General features: G+C 44.7%; 1 protein-coding gene across 1 annotated transcript; it reads right to left on the minus strand.

Moving 5' to 3' along the window:
- Positions 1-6,183: 6,183 nt before the first annotated feature.
- On the minus strand, positions 6,184-20,815 carry ehd1a (EH-domain containing 1a). Its single transcript, XM_056291859.1, has 6 exons — positions 20,077-20,815; positions 14,349-14,446; positions 9,920-10,161; positions 8,556-8,726; positions 7,755-7,919; positions 6,184-7,350 (listed from the first exon to the last, which is right to left on the minus strand). The coding sequence occupies exons 1-6, from the start codon at positions 20,463-20,465 to the stop codon at positions 6,814-6,816; spliced, it is 1,602 nt and encodes a 533-aa protein (XP_056147834.1). The 5' UTR covers positions 20,466-20,815; the 3' UTR covers positions 6,184-6,813.
- Positions 20,816-24,217: the final 3,402 nt, after the last annotated feature.

Raw genomic sequence — 24,217 nt, forward strand, 5'->3', positions numbered from 1 at the left:
GCACGTCATCTGGAACCTCCCCCTTGACCTATCCACCTTGGGTGACCCTACCGGGAGCCAAGCTCCAGACGACATAGCTCTTAGGATCATTGGTTCACACAAGCTTCCCCGCCACGACGAGGTGGCGATCCAGAAGGCAGTTGCATAACGACTGAACACACGATCGGTTTCACATGCAAATTGCCGTGACTATTAAATAGAGTTACAATGGCCATGTATACTATTCACAGAGGATTGGGGAATAGTTGCAATCACAGCATCATTGAGACTGAACGTTGTGTCCAGATGAACTGATTCAACTTTCTGTGATTTCCTTACCTGGATTATTGAGCATGAATCAAGACATTTTGACTCATTTCGGCTATTGCCTTTAACCCAAGTGTTGTCTAGAAATCTGTGGACAACACTTGGATAAGGAACAAAAACTTGTACGAGCAAATGCCACTTAAGGTGGCAGAGTACAGGAACCCCCTGTACCACTGAGCTAGCAACATCCTCCAGAAGGTAAAGAGCCAGCTGTTGAAAGAATGAGTAAGACAAATTAATTTTACCAGATGCTTTGATAGCCAAAGAGGAGAGGATCCAACAGAGACTTGCATCACATCTAGATGAGACCACGTTCCAACATGTGATTGAGTTCATGGAGAAGGCTCATCTAGCACAATTTAGAAAGATGAAAACCAGGAAGCAAAAGAAGTTTGACCTACTTGCTGCAAGCCAAAGACATCAGCAGACAATGGATGTTGCCCTCAATGGCAGACAGCGAGACGGATGCCAGACACATGCCAACAATGTGGACAAGTAGGTGACGAATCTGTCCCACAGACAACTCACTCAGGCGGAGAAAGACATCCTTGTTAAGGGACTGAATTTTGCTGTCACACCGAGGCAAATCTCACTAGTGGAACTGATCACAGCCATGGAATCGGCAATCCGTAACAACAACATCAAGGACCCAGAAGCAGAGCAACTGCAGACGAAAGTTTCAGCCTGCCTCAGCAATGCAAAGGTGTGCCAGCGTCCAACATCAGCATAGGTGAGAGGAATGCACTTACAACTCTCAGTAAGGACAATAACATCATCATCCTTACGACAGACGAAGGCAGATGCACTGTTTTATTAAACCAGACAGACTATCATGAGAAAGTTATGTTACTTAGCAACATAAATACTTATGAGCCCTTAAAACGAGATCCAGGCAGTGGTTACAAGAAAAAGGTGATACATTGTCTGAAGCTGTTAGAACAGGACAATGTTATTGACAGAATTTTGTACCAGGGGAAAGCTACATCGAGTCTGTATGGTTTACCTACGATACATAAACAGAGGGTCCGCGGTGGTGTAGTGGTCTAAGCATCGGTTTTGTGTCGATGCAGTTGCCCATTGGGGACCGGGGTTCGCGCCTCGATCTCGTCACCATGGCCGGACTCGATGAAGCAGCAATAATTGGCAACGCTGTCTTCGGGAGGGGGGCGGAGTCGGCTTGTGTTCGTCACATGAACGCGTCTATGTATGTGTCGGAAAAAGCCGTGGTTTGGCCTCGAGTCGCCTCCTTCGAGACTGCCAGCCGGAGAGATGCAGTTGGCGAACGCATGCAGTACAAGGGTGGGTGTTTGAACTAAAATAGGGATCAATTGGCCACTAAATTGGGAGAAATCAGAAATAAAAATTTTTAAAAAAGATACATAAACAGGATGTGCCATTACGGCCTATTGTTAGTATGATTAACTCAGTGACCTATAACATCTCTAAGTTTCTGGGATCTATTCTTAACCCATTGGTAGATAGTTATGAACATCACATTCAGAACACTACGGATTTTGTGGATCAAGTGAGGGACATCATTATGGAGGCGGATGAAACAAGGTGTCTGTTCATCTGGACACAATGTTTATTGACAAACGTTTCATCACTCATCTAAGTGACCTCATCACTCATCTAAATGACCTGTGATGACCTGAAGAGGTCATCAACCCCCCGCCCCCCCCAGGGTAGCACAGTGGTGCAGTGGTTAGCGCTGTTGCCTCACAGCAAGAAGGTCCTGGGTTTGAACCCCGGGGTTGTCCAACCATGGGCTCATCCCAGGTCGTCCTCTATGTGGAGTTTCCATATTCTCCCCGTGTCTGCAGAGGGTTTTCTCTGGGTGCTCCGGTTTCCCCCACCATCAAAAAGACATGCATGTTAGGGTTTATACTCGTGTCTGTGCCCCTAACCGAGGCATGGCAAGACGAACTGGAGTTGGTCCCCGGGCGCTGCACGGCGGCTGCCCACTGCTCCTAGCTACACAGCTAGGATGGGTTAAATGCAGAGCGTAATTTCCCCATGGGGATAAATATAGTATTTATCAAATCAATCACCCTTATAAACAATACAGTTGCATAACAACCAAAACCAATGATCAGTTTCATATGCAAATAGACGTGACCATTAACTAGTTTCAACGGCCATGTGCCTGTCCTGTTTACAGAGGATTTGGGAATGTTTGCAATCACAGCATTGGAAGATGGCGACAGATGCACTCTTAGCCCCCCCCCCCAGTTCATCCATTGCCATCCATATGAAAAAACAGGACGACCCCACCTTTAGCAATAGGACCACCTTTAACACTAACCAAATGTGTCTGCTCCTGAGGCTGTGTCTTCTGTCCACCTACTTCACATACAGGGGGCAGTACTATAGGCAGAGGCATGGGTGTGCTATGGGTTCCCCAGTTTCACCTATAGGGGCCAACTTGTATATGGAGGAAGTGGGAAAACGGGCTCTTGTATCCTATCCAAGGGCATCACCTAGCTATTGGTTCAGATTTCTGGACAACACTTGGGTTAAAATTAAATTTCAGGATGTACCACAGTTCCTTTGTGGATAATCCCATCAAGTTCACCTGGGAGGATGTGAGAAATGACAGGTTAGCCTTCTTAGACTGTGAAATTACAATTGGTGTTGGGGGACATTTGATTGTTCATGTTTACCGCAAACCAACACATGCTGATCAGTACTTAAGGTTTGACTCTTATCATCCACTGGAGCACAAACTAGGGCTCATCAGGATGCTGTACCACCGAGCTGACAACGTCCCCACCGACACAGCAGCCGGGAAGGGGAGAAATCCCACATTAAACAGGCCCCCTGGTTAAGTGTGTGTTACTTTTCCTGTCTCCGTCTTCTGACTACCTTCGCCGGAAGATACGGGGGAACCGAATCTATTTCGGATGCAGGGCCGAAGTTCGCTGGCGCTGTCCGTCACTGCCTGGTGCTAGCTAGCTAAACTCCGGAGCACAACCCAACACGGTTCAATAGTTCACTTCGTCTGAAAATGGCGAGGACACCGTCTTCTCTCTTTGGAAACACGTTTAATCCTTCTTCACAGCTGCACAAAACGTTGACATAGGTCCAATATATCACAGTTCTTAGTAATAATATTTCCTTTCACTTGCGCGGAGCTCCCTGTGCCGTTCGCGCCACACAACAACAACTTCCTCATTCGCCTCTCCCTACCAACCAATCAGAGTCCGACCCCAGATCTTGCTCTTAAAGCGGTACACCCTTATTTACCGACATGTGGTTCTCCTAACTGGGCGCTTGTTAAAGCCAGGGAGACGCCCATCGAAGAGAGGATAAGGACAACAGCTGCCTAAGTGTACACTAAGGGTGATTCTGCATAAGGCGAGAGTGTCGGAAAAAGTTGAGACGCGGTCGTCGCGGTTGCTTTCAAACCCCGAAGCACGCAGCGCCAGAAACGTGAAAAGAGTACATCTGTCCGCCATCTTACACCGCCGTGATCGCGACTGTTCCCCACTCCTCTGTGAGCGGTACACACGGCCATTGCAACGCCAGTTAATGGTCGCGGCAATTCGCCGGTTCGGTCGTTACGCAGCTGTGTTGTTTGTGAGGCCGGGGGACACCTGCAGGCAGTTGAGACCGCAGAGGTCACTTAGATCAGTGTTTCTCAACCGGGGGTCCGCGGACCCCTATTGGTCCGTGGTGTAATTGCAAGGGGTCCGTGAAAATAAAATATCTTTAAAAAAAAGATCCTATGACATTTATAGAAATAGGATTATTTTACTCAAATGTGACTGAGACCTTTATCTACCTAATCTATAAAGGGTAACAGGACTTTTTTCTGTAATTACATCTGTTTCACAAGTGTAATTTATTGTATTTTAATAAGAGATCTCGCTCCCGTTTGCATTGTTAAAAGTTACTGCATAAAAATTCTGTTGTTACATATATCTGAAAGTTACTGAATACATATTGTTTTGTTACATATATCTGAAAGTTACTGCATAAGAATTCTGTTTTGTTAACTATATCTAAGTTACAACTGAAAGCTCTTATTTTTGCCCCAAAGAGTGAATAAATGCTATAATGCAATTTAAAATGCAGTTTCTACTGTTTCTATCAAATTGCAACCCCCCTCCCCCAAGATCAGGTGGAGGGGTCCTCAGGATAGATCAAAAATACGCAGGGGGTCCAGGACCCCAAAAAGGTTGAGAACCACTGACTTAGATGAGTGATGAAACGTTTCTCCCAATGAACACTGTCCAGATTAACTGATTCAACTTCGTGATTTCCTTACCTAGATCACCGAGCATGCATTAAGACACAACCCTTAACCTAACTTCAACCTAACCCCAAGATTAATTCAAAGTCGATTTTAATCTAATCGTAACCGATAGCTAAGCTGTTTCCATGTGTGAGCTTTCGTCTGGCCTTCGCCTGGCTATAGGGAAACTGATCTCGACGGGGAAACAGAATTCGATACAACACCGGGGCTCTCATCGAGTTGCCCGTCCAAGGTACACTCTTGTTTTACCTCCGTTTCTGTCGCTCTCCCTCTTCGCCTTCTTTGCCTCCGTCCTCGGTCAACGGGGTTCTTTCTCTTTCGCCGGGCTGAGTTTCCACCGTCGCTCCGGTTGCTCCACCGTCGGCCATTTCCGGTACCGGGGATAGCGGCCGATAGCTACCGGGGCAAACAAAAGCGCCATCTTCTTCCTATTTCGGTTGCGCGACGGTTGGGCCGCTTCCTTCGTGCCGTAAATCAAGTCTTCGTGGGGCAAGGTGGAACACGTGACTTGTCAATTAACACAATTGTTATTCTTGGAAAGTTCTTTTGACATAAGAACAGATTCCTGGAACGGCAGCCAAACTTATTCATATTTCCCAGGGGAGTGTGTCATCATTTCTCAGCACTGAGGATAGTGGAGAAGAAGAACGCTATGGAGCTCTCCGAACTGATAGCAGAACTTGAACTTGCAGAGAACCCCAGCAGGACCCCCCTCCCTTTCACTTACGTATTTAATTCTCTTCATTTAATTCTCTTCATTTTCGTGGCGGACAGAATTTTGTTCCCTGTAAACCGGAAAGGGAGATGTATGGGGAACCAATCTAAACGCCAATGGTGTTATTATGCTATAGACATTACACTATGCAATCAATATTTACTTAATGATAAATTAAAGCCAAAAAAAAGTTGTCTACTGTCGCTAACGACTACTGTGTTTTAAAGCAGCTGGTATTTTTTTATTCTTGTTCTGCACTAGATTTTACATCCATGGATGGAGTGTATGTTATGTGTTTGTTTTTGTTTTTTTAACTGTGTCATGCTGTGACTGTGTTGGACTGCCATGAGCACACTGAGGCAAATTCCTAATAACTAAGTTCTATGGCAATAAAGTATTGAATCTTTAAAACCATACATGATAAGGATGGACCTGGCTTCTGGTTCATATAATCCCCTGTGCAACCACGCAAACCTTCCCCTACCTGAATTAAACTATAAATCAAGAGGGAATTACATAATCTGATCTTTAAAACTGATAAGGGTTTGGCACATTTCTTTACATCTCTGGCTCCTTTTTGATCTATGTGGAAAAACTCAATTCAATTTAACATAGCTTTCCAAAATACAAGTAATTAACACAGGTCATGTCATTTGACTTAGATATAACCAAACTGAGGCCAGCAACTGTTGTGTTTTGTTTCATCGCAAATATGACCTATGCAGGCAGTTAGCTTAGTCGGCTGCCACTATATCTTATTTCATCTGCAAGATCAAAGCTGTTTTCCCCCCCAATCAAAACATATATTTTACCAATAAACTCAAATCTATGCATCAATTAAATGTATATACACTGTATAAAGCAAAGTTGAATAAAAGATAAATTCAGATAACCACAGGGCCGATGGTAAATATTTCCTTTTTATTTATCTGGCAAAATAATAAAAAGGGAAGCATTTGGAAAGAGTCTTAAAGTTAGCAGTCGGGAAATACAAAAATAGAGATAAAACAAGTCTAACAGCTGATTTGATTTCTCCCCTTTCTCTCTCCAAATGGAAAAAAAGCTTTTTTTTTCTTTGGATCAACATATAATATATGGACTGTATATTTTTCAGACATCTTTTACACAGGATGTACAAATCCATGTCCAACCCCATCATGCACCCACTGACCCCCCAGGTGAATCACTTTACAATCCAGTATTGTCCTTCCATTACTTGGCGATTCAGCAAACCCCTGCCCCACTGCGTATGTCTCACAGCTACCTGCACACTCATCCCCCTAATGCACAAAGTCCCCACCCCACCCACACCCACTCAGAAACCCTCCAGTCTCTCTCTGGTGAAAAAGAACACAGCGACTCCTCATGGTGTACGAGTAAAGCCTAGAGAAAGCATGTAAGCCCCAAGATGCTTCTGGCTCTGCCCACACTTAGCGTAGCACCTAGTACTTCTGTCAGGAATAGCCCTAAACAGGTAGCCAGGCCTAGATGTGGGGGGGGGGGGCTTCCCAGGCTCCTCCTGCTCTTTTCTGGATCAATCAGCCTCCAGTAGCACCCCACGCTTGGACGGGGGCACCAGGTGGTCAGGCAGCTTGGCAGGTAGCTCATGGCCCTCCAGCTTCACCTTGATTAGGTGATTGGCCAAAGCAAACTCTTCGTCATCAAGGAAGCCATCTTTATCCACATCCGCCAACTTCCAGATCTTCCCCAAGACTGTGTTGGGCAGCTTGGACTTGACCATCTCCTTCTTGGCCGCGGCGCCCGACACCTTCCCATTGATGGGAGAGAGGGTGTAGAAGATCTCATCGTATGTAGGTTTGTCACGGCCGACCACCCACTCCAGCTCGTCGATGCCCTCACTGGCGCCCTCGCCGTAGCCGTGACCAAAGGGTCCACTCATGGTCCCCTCGAAAGCGCCACCCTTAACAGACTGACTGGGCATGGTGGCCTCTTCCTGGCGCACCAAAGCCATGAGGCGGGCGATGTCATTGGCTAGCATGTCCTCCACGGCCTCGAGCAGTTTGGGCTTCAGTGGGGCGAACTTGGAGAAATCCTGGCCGTTAAGCAGCTCCTAAGGGGTCGGGAGGGTAGGGTGGGATGGGAGGGGTGACATGAGGGAAAACAGGAATTGGTGATGGAAATAGATCAGTCTTCGCTGGCAACTGAGGGGAGTTGCACACAAGGAGCAGGATTTCCTGACAAACCAGGAAAAATAAATCTCATCCCCGTCCTAGGCAGGAGGGGAGGCAAGGGCGGAAATGAGGGTAAAAAAGGTTAGAGAGTAAAGGTTGGAAGGTCGTTTTATTCCGAAACCTTTTTTGGTACATTTGATAACACTGCACCTTTAGGTCTTGGAATGTCATCATAATGTGGGCTGGGGAGACAATACTATTGTTTTATCAAACCAGTACAGTTTCGGATAGCTGATGACTACGCATCCTCTAGCTACCAGGCTTCCAGGTGTCTTAATCTTACCTGCATCTTCGTGATGTTCGGGAAGTCTCCGGGTGAGATCTGGTGCTCCTTCTCAATCCTCTGGTAGATCTCACCCAGGTTGGCGATCAGCTCCTTCTTTTTGGAGTCCTTCCCAAAAACACTGGGCATCTCCTTCTTCAGGGAACTGATGATGTAGGCTTGCACCTGGCCGCCATATTCAAAAACAAACAGAACAGTCTAAAATTTGCCTGCTAATCAAAAATCAAATTATTTTCTGAGAAGAACAGAAACAGGACGCTTGTTTCTTTAACAGCTCATTGCCAGCCATGCTTCAAGGAATTTCCTTTGTGTTAGTTTTAATTGAGGGTTTCGGTAACAAATGAACATCTAAAACAACAGCCTTTCAACACAACCATAATTGAGGTGGTGGAATTGCTCATAATACACCAATTTAGCAGAAGTAATGCCACCAGTGTCTGTGTGTTTTCCAAGATTACCATATTGCTTAAACATTCAAATATTCACTTCTGCCTTTGGCTAGTTGAGAAGTAGAGGCACCAAAGTTCTGAAAACATTACGCAAAGCAGGACTTTTTCAAATAATGCCCCGAGTTGAACAGTTGGAAGACAGACATAAAATGAAGCAGTGTACATGACAGAGTGAATGAGCGTAAGGCCAGAACAACAACAGTTTAAAGTTTGGTCAGTTTAAAGGTGGTCCTATCACTGGAACCAAAAATGTGACTACAGAAGAGAAAAATGCTGGGCTGTAGCCTTAAAGTAAAATAATTTTTCATTATAGTTTTTTTTCTCTTTTAAATCAAGTAGCAGTGGTGCCAACCTTGGCAAGGCGTGCCCGTTTGATGAGGTCGTTGAGTTTTCGCAGCGCAGCGTTACGTGGCAGGGACTGGATGTCCAAGAACAGGTCCTGCTCCTCTGCCTCAAACAACTTCCTATTGTCAGGGACCAGCAGGGGCTGGGCCCAGAATGACCCAATGTACACACGCACCACCTGGAATAAGGTTTGACAGAGTTAGTCCATTGTCCACTGAGTTTTAGTTTACCGTAAACACCCTTGGGAGAGGAAATTCACCATATGGGTCATATACATGTTACATGACAGTCTGGCTAGGGTGTAATAAAAGACACAAAACTACACACATGGACATACAAATACCAAACAGAATTTTAAAAAATCCATAGGTAAACAGAATTGACAGGTTGACAACAAAGCAACAGTGAATGATTACTTTACATACTGTGCATTTCACACTGTCTGAAAGGAGCTTTGAAATACAACTCAATCTAAACCAGTGAATAATTATCTACATGATCCAAAGGTCAGCGTGGGATTGGTTTATGATTATAGCCATAGACCAAATATTAACAAAACCCATGCCACAAATCACAAGACATTGGAAGTCACATGACTTCAGTTATTTAGATAAATGGGAATAAACGGTTTTCACTCATGTGTTTATCTTTTCTGGATCAATCAGCTATTTCACTTTCAGTGTGATGATTAAACGTTTCCCCACTTCTGCTACGGCCATCAAAGAACCGGTTATAAAACTTCCATCACTACGACCCTGTTCTGTTACTGTGCTCTTGGCCAAGACACTTAACCCCTGCACTAAACAGGTTTAAGACTGCCGTATTTTTCCTCCTGTACTTAATAAACTGACGGCATTGAATTTTTCATCGACCGAACAAACCATAGGGAAAGAATGTTGACAAGCAGTCTTTTAGGGAATCTTCAGGGCAAATGTAAACCATAAAATGGAGAAAAGCAACTAAGATTATCTCTCTCATCTCTCATCATCAGCTGCTTCTCGGGGGTCAGGTCATGGTGGCAGCAAGCTAAGTGGGCACTCCAGATGTCCCTCTCCCCAGCAATCGCCCTCCAACTCCTCCTGGGGGATCCCAAGGCGTTCCCCGGCCAGAACGGACATGTAGTCCCTCCAGCGAGTTCAGGGTCTACACCCCGGGGTCTCCTCCCAGTTGGTCTTCCAGGACCAGTCTGCAATGCCAGAAGTCGGAACGCCCCGGTCCCCCACGTTTGCCTGCCACCCGGCCTGCATGGCACCCTACCCCAGTGCTCATCCCTGCGGGTGGTGGGTCCACCGGGTCGGAGGTAAGATTATGTTTTGTTTTAAACCTTCCTCTCTAAGCTTCCTGTAGCTTCAGAAAACATTAAGGGCCTACCTCGGGGGTGTTGATGATTTTGCCCAGGGACCACATCAGCGCTCCATAGACTCTCATCAGCTGCTGGGTGCTGATTTGGTCCGCCTTGTTCAGTACCACGCGCATCTTGTCTTCATGGTTCTTCAGCGCACGGATCACCTCGGAGAACTCGTCCGAGATGTCCAGCTTGTGGGCATCAAAAAGCAAGATAATACGGTCCACTCGCTCAGCAAACCACTCCAGCACAGCAGCGAAGTCGTACCCTGTGGGGGAGAGATGGGGGAGATTTTTTTACAATGTACCTGACCAACAAAAACTCACTCTGGCTTTCACCTACAAATCAATATAATGGATTCCATTCCTTTTTTGTGCTCATAAAATTGCTTTAAGGAGCTTTTGGATGCAAGGACCAACAGGATCTGAGCGCTAGTTGCAAATGTTATACAACTGGAAACTAGCTTACATTAGCTATGTTCATTAATATTACAGTGTTAAATACCCATGGATTGAGTTACTCGTCAAAAAAAAAAAAAAAGTCCCACCTGCATTGGTCAAAATAATTTCTCGATTGTAGCATTTAAAAGCTATGTTTTTTTCTTTATTTTCTTAGCAACTCATTCCACCGAGGTAGCCAGAAATTTCAGATAGCTAGGTGTCTCCGAGTCATTATTGAGCATATGGTCGCAGCTGTAAGTCTGAAACAAATTTGTCTGAAAAATCCATTAAAAGACAGGGTAACAGCATTGACACCATATACACAAGGTCTTTCTGGGTCTATATCAGGGGGCAGTGTTCAGCTGAGTTGTTTGCCTTACAGTGCAACTTACATCGAATGAGCTTACTAGGAAAAAGAGGCAGCAGAAAACAGGGGGGGTGTAGATATAGAGGACAAGTAGCATGAATAGCAGCAATAACAGTATGCTTGAATTATATATAATGCTGAGTAAATAAGAAACCTGTGGTTGAGGTGTGGGGAAAACAAATTGTTATCGCTGCTAAAACGCTGAAATGTACCATTCACTTCTGCTTTTTGGCTAATTTACAAAAGTACCGCAAACACTGAGAATCATTACATATGCTAAGACTTATGTTTCTGGCTTGGGAAACCAGCGTGGGGGGGGCGAGAAAGAGAGAGAGAGAGAGAGAGAATTATGGTTTTGATTAGTGTCTGTGTCATTTGAGCAGAGAAGAATGCAGTTGGTCTAAAAGCTCATCGGGGCTTCCACACAATCAGTGCCAGATCTGCTGCACATGCATTCCAACAGGCCTCCAGCTTTGGCCGTGTCTGCAAATGTATATATGAAGCTGGGGGGGGGGGTCATGGAGAAAAATGACAGATTAAGAAAATGTGGGTTGTGGGTCAGACACTCAGGACAAAGATGATTTTAAAAGAAAAGGAACTACACACTCCAGTTCTGGATGCAGTGGTGTTTTATGGACCAACGTTTCAGCCCGAAGCCTTCGTCTCGTACAGAAAGCATCGCCATGCCTCTTATATAGGCAATACGCCTAATTACCTGGCACCCTGTGCCAATCGCAAATAATATATACAATATATTACCAAAGATCAAGAAGGAAAATAACAATCCGTTGCCTAAATTAAGCCGTAGCATAGCCCATACAAAACACAACACAGCCAACAGTTTCTAAAAAAATTATTTCTGATTTTTCCCTTTTTTCTCCCAATTTAGTGGCCAATCGATCCCTATTTTAATTCAAACACCCACCCTCGTACTGCATGCATTCACCAACTGCATCTCTCCGGCCGGCAGTCTCGAAGGGGACCGCCTCCCTACTTTCATGACAAGGCGACGCCAGGCCGAACCACTGTTTTTTCCGACACACCCAGAGACGCATTCACGTGACGAACACAAGCCGACTCCGCCCCCCTCCCGAAGACAGCATTGCCAATGATTGCTGCTTCATCGAGTCCGGCCATAGTCGGATCTGACGAGACCGGGGCGCGAACCCCAGTCCCCAGTGAGCAACTGCATCGACACAAAGCCGATGCTTAGACCGCTACACCACCGCGGACCCAACACAGCCAACAGTTTCTTCCATGGGTTGTATGTAGTGAATAAAAAAAAATTACAATATATGGAGTGTGTCAAAGTTCAAATAAAAGCAAGTGAGTGGTTTTCAGAGAAACAGTCAAGGTTAGGGGAACAGGATTTGCCTGGTGTCAGACAGATTTATCAACTCATTACAGTCCACTTCCATTTTCAGAATCAGTCATTTCGGAGGACTGGTCGGACTCAAAGGTCGGGACCCAGGCAAGAACGGACGGCAGCGCAGCAGAAACACAGATCTGTGTATGGGGTATGTGCACTCTCGTCTGTGGATGAAAACTAAAAGTTGGACGGACAAAAGCTGGAATGTGAAAGCCCGAAATTCCTGCGGGAGAGAGACCAAGATATTCCCCCCTCTTTCTGTCAAATGGCTGCTTTCAACAAATGTTTCTCTCCACACAGGCAGACAAGAGACGAAGACAGCTGGTGCGCTCCCTAAGGTCTCTCCCCGCTCTGGCCTCCACTTACTATATAAGCCCACATTGACAACTGCTACGGCATAGATAACTGCATGTACCGTGTACATCCTGGAGATGCGTCCATATCACTTTCATACCGCTCGGTCCTAAACTTAAAGTAGTGTCCGATACCGAGTGCCGATCTCCTCCCTTAAATGTGTGAAGAGTGTGTTGGAGACAAGAGGGGTTTAAGTTTGCCTTCCTGTGACGACAGACATGTTACACGTGCGCCTCGGTACAAGGATTCGGAGCCATACCAGTCCGACACCCACAAGCATTCCTGGTACATGAGCACACGGACGCACACGCAAAAATTCAGGCCTGTCACAGCTCAGCTGGAAAATCCAGTCAGCTGTGTTTACAGAAGGCTGACACTACAGTATGTCTGTCGACCACACTACTATATCTGTGTTTACATAGAAACAGACATCAAGACTGTGTGTGTGTGTGTGTGTGTGTGTGTACCTGGGACAGGTGGAGCACGAGTGCATCTGTGCAGAGTGTGTATTTGTTTGTACCGGAGTGTGTTTCTATAGAACCAAAACTCACTGAGGTATGTGGCGTCAGATGTCATGCTACCCCCCCTGCCCCCATCCTTAGTCTGGTCAGGGTCACCGCGACATGCATGACTCCACACACATACACACACGCACATACGCACGCGCCTTTTCTATTGTTCTTTATCAGGTGTACTTATTTACATTTATACATTTACAGTCGCTTCTTCGGCTTTACCCCGTCTTTCCCCAGACGTCCTTCATGCTCCGTCTGTCATTACTGCACTCTGTTTTTCACATTCACATTTTTTCTCTCTTTCTCCTTCTCTCCCTCTCCCTCCTTCACCTCCCTCCTCTCAAAATCGGGAGTTAATTTAGGGTGGAGATTGACTGGTCATGTAATATCAACCCAGCAGCGTGACACAGGAGGGGGTCTTGAGGAGATTTCCTCGCAGCACTCACAGTTCTGACTAAGCTTCCTTCCAGCCGAAGTTCACAAAGTGCACAAGACATCAAATCACTTCACACTGCAGTATTTACACTTCCTCTAGAAGGAGCACAGGACAGGTACAAAAAGCAGAAGTCATGTGCAGTTCCGCCGTTATTTTTGGGCCGCGATGTGAAAGGCCATCAAAAAGACAACAAGGGGACAAGAAGGAGAAGAAGGAAGAGAAGGAGAAGGAGAAGAATGAGAGGAAAACTGTATGTGGCAATTTTGAAGTGACCCTACAGGTCACGGTGCTGTTTCAGCAAGTGGAAGAATTAATCACTGTGAGGAGTTTATTCTTTCCACTGGAGAAATGGAGGGTGGGTTGGGGTGGAAGAGAGGCAGAAAAGAGACAAACAGAAAGACAGAGCCCTGGAAATAACAAGACTGACAATAAAAAGAAAATATAAAATGGAGTGAAACCGAAAAGGGAGGGAGAAAATTACAACAAAAAGCTTCAGAGACGAAGAACGTTGTCAAGATGGATCTAGACAGAAAGAAGGGGGCAAACATGAGACGAGGGCGACCTTCAGAAGCACAGTAAAAGACACAGGCAGCGAGTGTTTGGGTCCCTCTTCGTAGCCTCCATCACGCTACGGAGGTCTGTGTTAGATTTACATGACCTGTTTCCTCAGGCTTTGGCCAGAGGGGCTGAGAGCCAGTTACGGGTCTGACAACTTTAGGATAGGAACTAACCTATTATGAATGACTTCGTGGAAAACAAACTAGAGAGAAGCTTGGCAGGTTAGAGAGTGAGTTAAAAGACTGTGTACTGCGGGCTGTTTACCGCGTGAAACTTCTGACTTCCTGTGTGCAAACCTTCTAAAGATGTGTTGGTTTTTGAGAGCAGGATATGACTATATATTAAAAAAAAAGTGGCTAAGGGTTAGAAAAAGTAAGCAGTGTGTGTATGTGTGTGTGGAAGGGGGGGGGGCAGACCTCTGCTGATTCTCTGCTTCTCCCCTGACAGGATTCCTGGGGTATCGATGATACTGATGCTCTCCAGGACCGGGTTAGGCATTTGAGCACACATGAACCTGCCCAGTGACAAAGACAAAGAGGGGAGAGAACAGAATATATTACATATACAAATAAGAGCCACACACGCACACACACACACACACAAGGAACAAGTTTGGTGAGAGTGTTGATATATAAACTTGGAATTTAACAGACCCTGGTTGCTTTTCACTGACAACCTTCTTGTTCTCTGGGACTCGCATGAACACCAGAGGAATGCCCTTGCTGGAAAAACTACATAACGGGAAGACAGGAGGGCTGAAGCTTCCTGTGGGAGCTAGTCTTGCATCAACTGTGGAAACTGCATTTCCCCCGGAACCCCAAAAAAGTTCTGGCTGTAGATTGCAGCTCTGGGCCTAGCTGCCATATCATTTTAACCCCCATAGTACCATGAAGGTCCTAAATTCATATTTCAATGTTAATATGATCATACCAAGGAAAATGTGAAAAAAATGAACCTATCAAGCCATACAATAATGGCCACAGGTTAGCTATAATGGCAGTTCCTGTTTTTTTCGACTCGTTTTTTTTTTTATTTTAATTTTTTTTACCTGGGTCTTATTTTTATAGTCTTTGCCATTGTGCATATCGGCTTTGATAGCATTTTACTCACCAGCTTCATATTGAGGATTTTGGACAAGGCAGCATTGTTAAACACAGCTTCACAATGGCGTTTTACGGTGCCGTGAAATACGAGCTTTAAACGTGTCCTTTCAACTACAATAAAAACCCCTATCCCTTCATTCAGACTATGTACATGGTTTCCCATTATCTATGACTCCTCATCTGCACTGGCCGGGTAGTCATTAGACGGGTACAACCACAATGGGTCAGTCCAGCTTGTTGAACCAGGAAGTGGCTCCACAGTGGGATCGACCGTTGATAATAATTGACATTTCAGGAGAAAATGTTTAAATTGCACTTTCATTTTCACTTACAAATATATGTTGTTTAGATAATTGGTTGTTGAAAAATGTCTGACGCTTGTGTTCGTTTCGTGGCCCCAAAAGACGCCATTGTAAAGCCGAGTCCAGCGGTGGTCCTGTGTCCATAATCTCTAAAATGAAGCCGGTAAGTAAAAAGAGACTAGAACAATATACACTATGGCAAAAACTATGAAAATAACACCCAGGTTGTAAAAAAAAAAAAATGGAAATATCCATTCACACTGGGTTAGCACTTCGCTTCAAGACACTTGACGTGGTGGGGAACCTTGACTACTGAGACAATGCTAGGAAATCATTGAGGGAATACATTATAATTCATGACTCATTAGCCCTTGACGCAACAATTGGCCATATACAACGGTTCGGTTTAGGCAGAGAGAAACTGGGGCTCTAGACTTGAAAGGCTGAGAGGTTGCGATAGAAGGCGGGGTGCCATTGTCCGGCACAAAGCGAGCCAAAACACGGAGAAAAAGGGGGGCTAGTTAATCACATGTTATGAATCATGAGAGGATGAGCGGGGCCTGGGAAAGCCCACAGACTCCCAGATTTTATGAAGAGGCCAATTGTTAAGAAGTCCCTGCGACCTCAGAGTTGTACTCATCACTCTGCTGCTCGCTCGCTCGCTGTGAAATAATATTCAAAACATAAGCTTAGAGGCACCGGGTCACAAGACCAGGAGAGACCCGAGCCTTTACATTCCTGCAACAACCACAGTCAGGTCTGATGAGTGCACGCACGCGCGCGCACACACACACACACACACACACACCAACCCCTAACAGAGGTCCCATACCACATGCAGCCGGGAAAAGGGAAAAATCCAAGGACAAACAAGAAGTAAAACGAAATCTGAGAGGGAGGTGCTGGTACGGAGATCTTATGTATGGTATTATATTGCCATAAATCCCACTGCCAAAGATAACAAAAACATGCAGGTTTGTTTGCGCTCTCTCTCTCTCTCTCTCTCTCTCTCTCTCTCTCTCTCTCTCTCTCTCTCTCTCTCTCTCTCTCTCTCTCTCTCTCTCTCTCTCCCTTTCTTTCTCTCTCTCTCTCTTATCCAGCTGGAATCTTGGCTGAGGTTTTCCATTTATCTAACCCAAATATCTAACCCAACATTTTCCACACGCAGCTTCTAGGCAAGGAAAAATAATGCTCAGATGATCTCTCGACAGCAAAACAGAGAACCAGGGGCCCCTACCAGGCACGGGGTCCAAAGAACAATCTGAAATCCTTTTCTGTTGGAATAATGTGCCGAGAATGTGTGAAACCAATCACCTCCTTTGGTGAGACTTCCAGGGCTGGTATGCCGGCATGGGTGGATGTTTCACGTTATGACCCACACATGTGATTGGAGGCCATGCACGAGTGTGACCCCCACCCACCCACACACACACATGCATACCATAACCCCAACTTCCCAGAGAGAAGAGGAAACAGAGGTTGACGGGGGGGGGGGGTTGCAACTGCAACGCTTTTCCCTATTTTTGTTTCCTCTAAGATTTTGCTGTGTGCGTGTGTGTGTGTGCATGTGTGTGTAAGCTTGATGCTGGAAGTGTGTTTGCCGAGTGTGTACTATGTAGACAGAGTGTGTGTGTGTACGGAGTTGAGGGTGCACACGCCCTGCATGTGAGTAAGCCCCTACCCAAGTAAAGTGCAGAGTCAGTGTCCTGGAATAACAGCTCATGAGCAGCACAGGATGGAACAGGACAGCCCAGACTAGAGAGGGTCGGAGTGGAACTTAGACTCTGCTGACTCGGGGCCTTACGGACTACTGGCTCACAGAGGACACACAAACGCACTGGGGCCCATTGAATACCTCTGTCGCTTTGACTGACGGAGAAGAGTGCTGGCTACAACAGGATGTAGAATCCTTCGGTCTATGCTGGGCTGGAAAAAGGGGAATCAAGTTAGCCTCAGCCTGCTATCGGTTTGACAAAGTAGATAAAAAACAGGGCTTTTGAGATTGAACAAGAGTAATAAGAGGAGGACTCTGAAAACAAGTGTTTGAATAAGGAAAAATTGTGGAAATTAGCAATTAGGGGAATTGGCTTTCTCAGTTCTGGAAGCGCATTATAAATGCAGGGAAATCACTTCAACTCTTTTTCCTCCTTTCATACATTACTGATTATTACATTCCAGACCTCTCTAAGCCTGGTAGTTAAAAGGTAATCTGCAGGTGAATAATTACGGTTAGAGAGCTACGCAATGGAACCATCATCATTATTTGAGTGGGCCCTAGACCTTGCATTCTTCTGGATTTTTTTACCCCCTACTCAAACCAAATAATTATCAAATTGACCCTTGTTATTTCCTATCCACATTTATGTGTAAAAAGTCACTCAGCCAACCCATACTCGGAGGCCAACCTAAATACCGTTGCAGCTTTATGAAAGAAAAATGGAAAATTGGTCTAGTCTGAGCAACAAACAGCCTTCAAAACAGACAATTTCAAGAGCACTTCTCTGCAAAGTGGACCTGAATAAAAATGGTCTTTAGGACCTATATGCCTTTGCGCCAGTCATGTATGAGGTGGACAGACACAGGTTCGTGTACAGAGGCTGTACACCAACTATTAAGAGTATTGCTCACATCCTGTTATGTAAGATGACTGAGTTAAAAGACATTTATGGAGCCATTATAAGTCTATCGGGTCCCCACTTTCCTGACTTGAGACATAGGCTTGATTCAAGGGAAGCCACAAGTCTCAAGAGCCTATACAATCCCATCCAATTGTTTGACACGGGACACTACAATGGACAATAGTCTATATTTACACAAGTGGTTACCTGCTTCCTTTTGGGGTCTATAATAGACTACTGAGGATTGAATTCTGGGGTGTGTGGTTGTAGACCCCCTAATTGGGTTAAGAGGAAAACAGTAAACCTGGTTTGAAAACTGGTTTGTCTGATATGGATTCATTTACATTTCTAGGACTGAGTGAAATAACATGAATCAACAGAGGCAACCATCCCAGAAGTGACTCCCGCCCTATGTACATAAAGCAAAAAACACTATTAAAGTAAATTAAAGTGAATACTGATTAACTGATAGATTTTCAGCGAATAATGAGAATAGGCCTAATTTGGAAGTGCCAGTCTAAGTCATACAGCCTATGGTTGGTTGCCTTAATCTTGCATATGTCTGTAGGGCCCTGTTGATAATCTGAAGATAATGGGGCAGATTAAGAACAAAACTGCCAAATAAAGTAAGTAACTATATGTGTGCGTGTGTGTGTGTGTGTTTCTAGCCATCTGTTTGGTGGCTGGGTTCTCCTGCGCAGGGCGACAGTGGAGCAGGCTGCTGGGAGGAGAGAGGGGATATGCCTACATCCTCCAAACGACAGCACAGGAAATTAGTACATAAATATAAACAGTTGTTAGCCACCTGATCTCATCATCGTAACACCCCCCCCAAATTAAGTTGACTGTGAGTAACTGAGGTGTTAATACTACATCAAGCATCGCCATGCAAACGCTGTATAGATGTCACAGCACCTTGTTTGTGCCGTTTCACCTTGCAGTCTATCACTGGGTATATAATGGAAGGTGTTTCCCATCTCTTTGCGATTCTCCACTTGCATTAATGTGCATATTCTGTATAACACTTTTGAGTAACCTAATTTTTTAGCATAACGGAAATTTTTGCATAAGATCCTGAGTGTTTGAAAGGATAACATCATTGTAGATGCCATTCCTGAGTGTCACTGAGTGACTCATAACTGGAAGATTCTTAAGAGGTTGTGACCTCAGGGAGTCTCTGGGTCATGGTGTGTGCAGATGGCACTCTGATTAGCTGAGTGTCTTGACCAAATGATCACTTACATGGGGATGACTGATGACTCAAGAACTAGAGACTTGCTGAAAGAGAGGCAATGTCACAATACCACAAGATAGGCAGCAAACCTTTAAACTTTGAAGATAAGATTTCTTATAGTTTGCCTGCTGGCAGCGGACATGGGAGTTGGCTTTTCAGCAGCTAGTGATGTGGCAAGATTCCTACAGCAACACAATCTGAGGACACGACAAGGTCACTGATGCCTTACCTAGCAACATCCCTCATAATATTTTTCTGTGTTCAAGTGGCCCTGCTGTGCCCATCAGCACAAAGCAATCTGCTTTGAGTGTGCCTCTGCCAGGAGCTTAGGGAAGAAGTGGCTGTACAGTGTAAAGTATAAGACTGTACACACACAACATTTGGCCCAAACTGAAACTAAAGACCTGCCCCCACCTGATAGGCCGATTCTACCTGCTTTTGTTAGGTACTGTTGGAAAGTACCTTCCTCTCCTTCACTTTACTAGACACCGACTAGCTCCCCTACCTAGCTCTTGGCAGTAAATACAAAAATTCCCCTCAGATGATAAAACCAAACGGGGGGGGGGGAATACGTTTCGCTGAATGACAGCTGAGAGAATTGCGCAACGATACACTCGGTATTTGGACTCGCATTGTATTGCATGTGGGAACCTGTCAGGATGCCATTTAAACCAAAGGGCACGCCTTGTTATGACCCTTGGCTTGACACATCTAATCTACGGAAAAACGACACCCATTAGAATCGCATTTCATCGATTCAAATCAGAATACAAGAACTAAGAGCTTGTTCTGGTTCGTTTCGGCCAATCCGGGCTCCATTACATTTCCAGGAGGCTTTAGTCTATTGAGCTCGATAACACAACCTCTAGACGGTCTGGCGGCTTTACCTGTTCAGGAAGGCGTTGCCGAAGGCGTTGAGTTTGCGGAAGGGCTTTTTGGGGTCGACCACCAGCGCGTTGCCCGGTACGACCCCCTCCTGTTCACCGTGCATCACCGCGATGAAAGAGTCCGTCGTCGGCTCCGGGCCGATCCGCATGCCGGGGAAATCTTGCTCCATCAGATGTCGGATGAAAGTGGTCTTCCCGGTGGAGTACTGGCCCACCAGGAGGACCATGGGCTTGTTGTCGAAATCGGCATCTTCCAGCGCGGGCGAGTGGAAGTCGTGGAAGCGGTACGTGTCCTCCAGGGGGAACAGCTTGGTGCGGTACAGCCGCCGCAGCCCCTCAGACACATTCTGGAACAGCTCGGGGTCTTTCTTTCCGTTTTTCCTGAACATGGTACTTGATTTTATCCTTTGTCTGACACAAAATGTGTCGGTGACCCCCCTCGACAGTGTTTCGGTACGATTCTGGCGCGGTTCCGAAGCCACCCGCTGGAGTGAAGCGGACGCTGGGCGAGGTTTTAGAAGTTTTAGTCCCCGCCCTCTTCTTCAACACAAGACACGTCAATCATCCGGAGAGGACACCCTTTTTAGCTAGCTAGGACGCTACACGGCTTTCGGTTACAAGTCGCTTGTAACCGTAATTTTGTGTCGTAACTTTGGTTAATAAATGGCAAACTGCACTTGTTACCCGCTGAATGTAAGACTATTAAACCCTAAAATTTAACGCTGCCACAACTGCCGTGTCTCCTGCCTTTCAATTATGCGACAACGTCACCGAAAGGCTGACACGCAACACCGGAAGCTTTTTAAGTATTTCACAATAAAGTCAAACCGCAGAACCACTTCTTTATTTTCAACAGCCCTTGGACGCGTTCCAATAGCACATAATTGAGAACGATCTAAATATGGTGATTCTCGCATGGGGAAAAAAATGTAGTGTGCTTTCCGAATGGAGGACGGGAGGATAGAGTTTGGGAACGATGGTAAAATATGTCATGCGCAAATGTCTGTTTCTAAGGGGCAATTATATTCCCATTACTGCCTTTGTTAACGAAACAGTATGCACAAACATGTGTAATACTGTAAAGTCAAAAAGCCTTACACCTGTATAAATATCCGTGTACTTTAATTCCTTATGGGACTGCTTGATTTTTATGGTTTTATTTATGCTTTTTTTGTGTGTGTCTCTGTTATTACTCAGTGTTCGATTTAAAAAAAAATTTTTTTTTACATTTTGTATTCTCTGACGCACCTTTTTAATTGTTAGTGGGGTTTCACATTAAAAGCCCAGCGCTTCCGGAGATCGATATCATTGGCCCGACAAAAGAATGTATGGCTGTCGTGACCCAATGATTTTCTTAGTGTTTTTTTTACCTTACCTCACCTTAAGGGGATAAATACCACTCTTATGTACATTTTTAGTTCATCCGAGGACGCTCCCACTTAAACACTCAATATCTCGTTTTCATTGATCATCTTGACAGTTTTTACAAAGCGAAAGTGTAGTACATTTTTATAGGCTAATTTAGGCCTACTGATGTTTTAAGTGCTTATGTGAATGACTTACTATTTAACCAAATGCTAAAACTTGGAGGAAAAATGCTTATTGCTTTAATTAGGTTTGTGCAACACCATGGCAGTTATGGCAGTCAATTATGACCGTTTCTTTTTTTCACCTCCTTACTTAGATTTTCTACATTTTTATGTTGGTTTGTGATTATAATCTTTGTTTTAGTTTCACTTGTGTGTAGCAAACTGCAAACAAACCTCTACAACACACATGTAAACCCGCATTCACACACACACACACACACACACACACACACACACACACACGCACCCATGACGCCAGTTTCATCTACTTATCTGTACACAAAACGCTGCATGAGGATAAACAACAGAGATAAATACAAGGAAAGAATTCACTTTATTGTGAAGGGGAAATGGCAAAGAAATAACGATAGACTACAGAAAAAGAAACGTTTGGTGTGACTCCACACATGTACACAAATATGTTAAAGTCATGAGTGTAGAACAGGGGGGTCAGAGGCTCCAAGCAGTGATTCATTGACCAGAGGCGCCCCCCCACGTTTAACAGCAGCTCCACTGGAAGTCAAACCCTTTCCATATGGAGATGCTGTTACAGATGGTGGGACCCACACAGACCAGAGGTTTCGGCTGTTGATCTTGAGATTGCGGTGACTTTCACTTCATCACGGGAGGAACGGTTGTGCTGTTTTCTGCAGATATCCACCATCCAGAGAGAAAACACAAAGAGGCACAAGGAGATAAATTCGAGTTTCTGCAAATTAGGTTTATGGGGTGTGACGTCAAATAACACTATGTCATCAAAGCTTGCTGGCACTCCTGACCTTCCCTGTTTGCTTGGCCTTGTGTGATAAATATTGTTAATTAGTGGTGGCCAAAAGGGATTTAAATGATGTTTGTTAGAATACATTGTGATCACTTTAAACTGACATTCTGGCAACTGTACAACACATGGCATATCGTCAGGCACTTTACTTGCATTTTTAAGAGGTGAAACGGGAGTATGTCAGCTATTAGATGACAGTGCCACCCTTTGAAAAAGAGGGGGAAATAAACATGCTGACTGGACAAAATCAAATCATTTTACTGAAGACTTTATATCGCAGCAATCATGTGATAATGCTGACAAAACTCTATAAAAAGCCAACAAAACTTCATAAAGAGTGCCCCTATGCCCCCTGATCTTTGACTTTACTGCTTAAAAGATTAAAGTTTGTGCTAATGACTCCAATAAAACCACGGCCTGGATGAAAGAATGAAAAGAGGAGCGTTTGGAGAGGTTCATAGGCTGTGACCTCCCATCATATGAGATTTAGCTGTGTAATCAATTTTAATTAATAATTTACTTGTATGCATAGCTAGGACTTCAGACAGGGGGCCATAATAACCTTGTTTGCATCTCATCTCCTTAGTTTCCTCAAAATCTCTTAAGACTTATCCTGGCTAAACTTTGACCCCCTGGAGCCTTACCTCTGGAGAAAAACAGAGCCATAAAACGATTTATGGGGAAAATGTGTGACCTCGTTGGCTTTTTACGTCCTTCAGCTCCTGTCAATTGTTACCTGTTGGTATTTTTTTCCCTGCTATTTCCGTTTATATACCCTGATTCCGATGTCAGGGACTTGTAATATTCAAAGACACAGTCATTTGAGCTACAACAAGAACTCCCCTGACATCTTTTGGATCAAAGCAGATTGGAAATTCCGATGTCAAAATCCCAAAAGAATCCAGTGTGGGTTTAGTCTGTCACTGCACAGCCGCCATGAACAGAACCGTTATATGAGATCTCCCTGACCTGTTTGAAACCGAAGCTTTTTTTAGAATCTGTGGCTTTGGAGGATTTGGTTTTGGTGCCCGGCGGATTTGTTTTTACTTTATTTTGATGGAGAGTCAAAACCTGTAAGTCTGGACCCTTTGACTCAGCCGGTTAAGTCAAGCTGGGTCCTGGGTAGCCATTCAGAAAGTCAAGTGTTGACCCTGTGACACCACATTACAGTTCAGTGCAAATTCATGATTAGCCATGAATTCACTACATACAGTTAAATCTCCTGTGCTTTTTTAGTAGGGAGGCTATCTCCTCACCCCAAAATGTTTGAGTCTGTAGCACATTTTGGGCTGAAAGGACCGGTTTGTGTAAATTTCAAGGGCTGGTTTTCAAGACCCGTTTATGTCTTAGCCCCATTACAGAAAAAGTCCCCTTGTAGTTTATCCCTAAAAAAAAAGAAAGTTACCAAGCAGCAACATCCAAACTCTACTTACCTAATGAGATTGCTTTATTGCCAGGCAACGTTATCTTCAAAAAACAAAACATTGTACTTGAAAATATTCAGAGTAACTCATCTGTTTCACAACCTTTCCCTGCTGCCGTTTTATTTGGCGTCCATTGCATTTCAATTTGGGATGCAAAATGGCACAAAGACAGGTTTGAATACACCCATTAGTTGTCACTGATTCTACTGATAAAAGTTTTCTACATAACAGATATTGTGACGGTGTGGTCATTTTAAATGGCCAACTTTGGTCTCAATAAATAACTTTTTATGTGCCATAGAAAATGAACTTCCTCCTTTGGTGACCAGTTGCTAAAGTTGCTCTGA

Source organism: Lampris incognitus, chromosome 1 (assembly GCF_029633865.1).
Source record: "Lampris incognitus isolate fLamInc1 chromosome 1, fLamInc1.hap2, whole genome shotgun sequence".
NCBI lineage: Eukaryota > Metazoa > Chordata > Actinopteri > Lampriformes > Lampridae > Lampris > Lampris incognitus.

Coding starts and splice junctions, on each gene's coding strand:
- ehd1a (XM_056291859.1), bottom strand. CDS start 20,465: ATGTTCAGGAAAAACGGAAAGAAAGACCCCGAGCTGTTCCAGAATGTG. Junction 8,727..9,919: donor AAATCATCAACACCCCCGAG/GTAGGCCCTTAA, acceptor ACCTTATTCCAG/GTGGTGCGTGTGTACATTGG. Junction 7,920..8,555: donor AACGGGCACGCCTTGCCAAG/GTTGGCACCACT, acceptor TATGGCGGCCAG/GTGCAAGCCTACATCATCAG.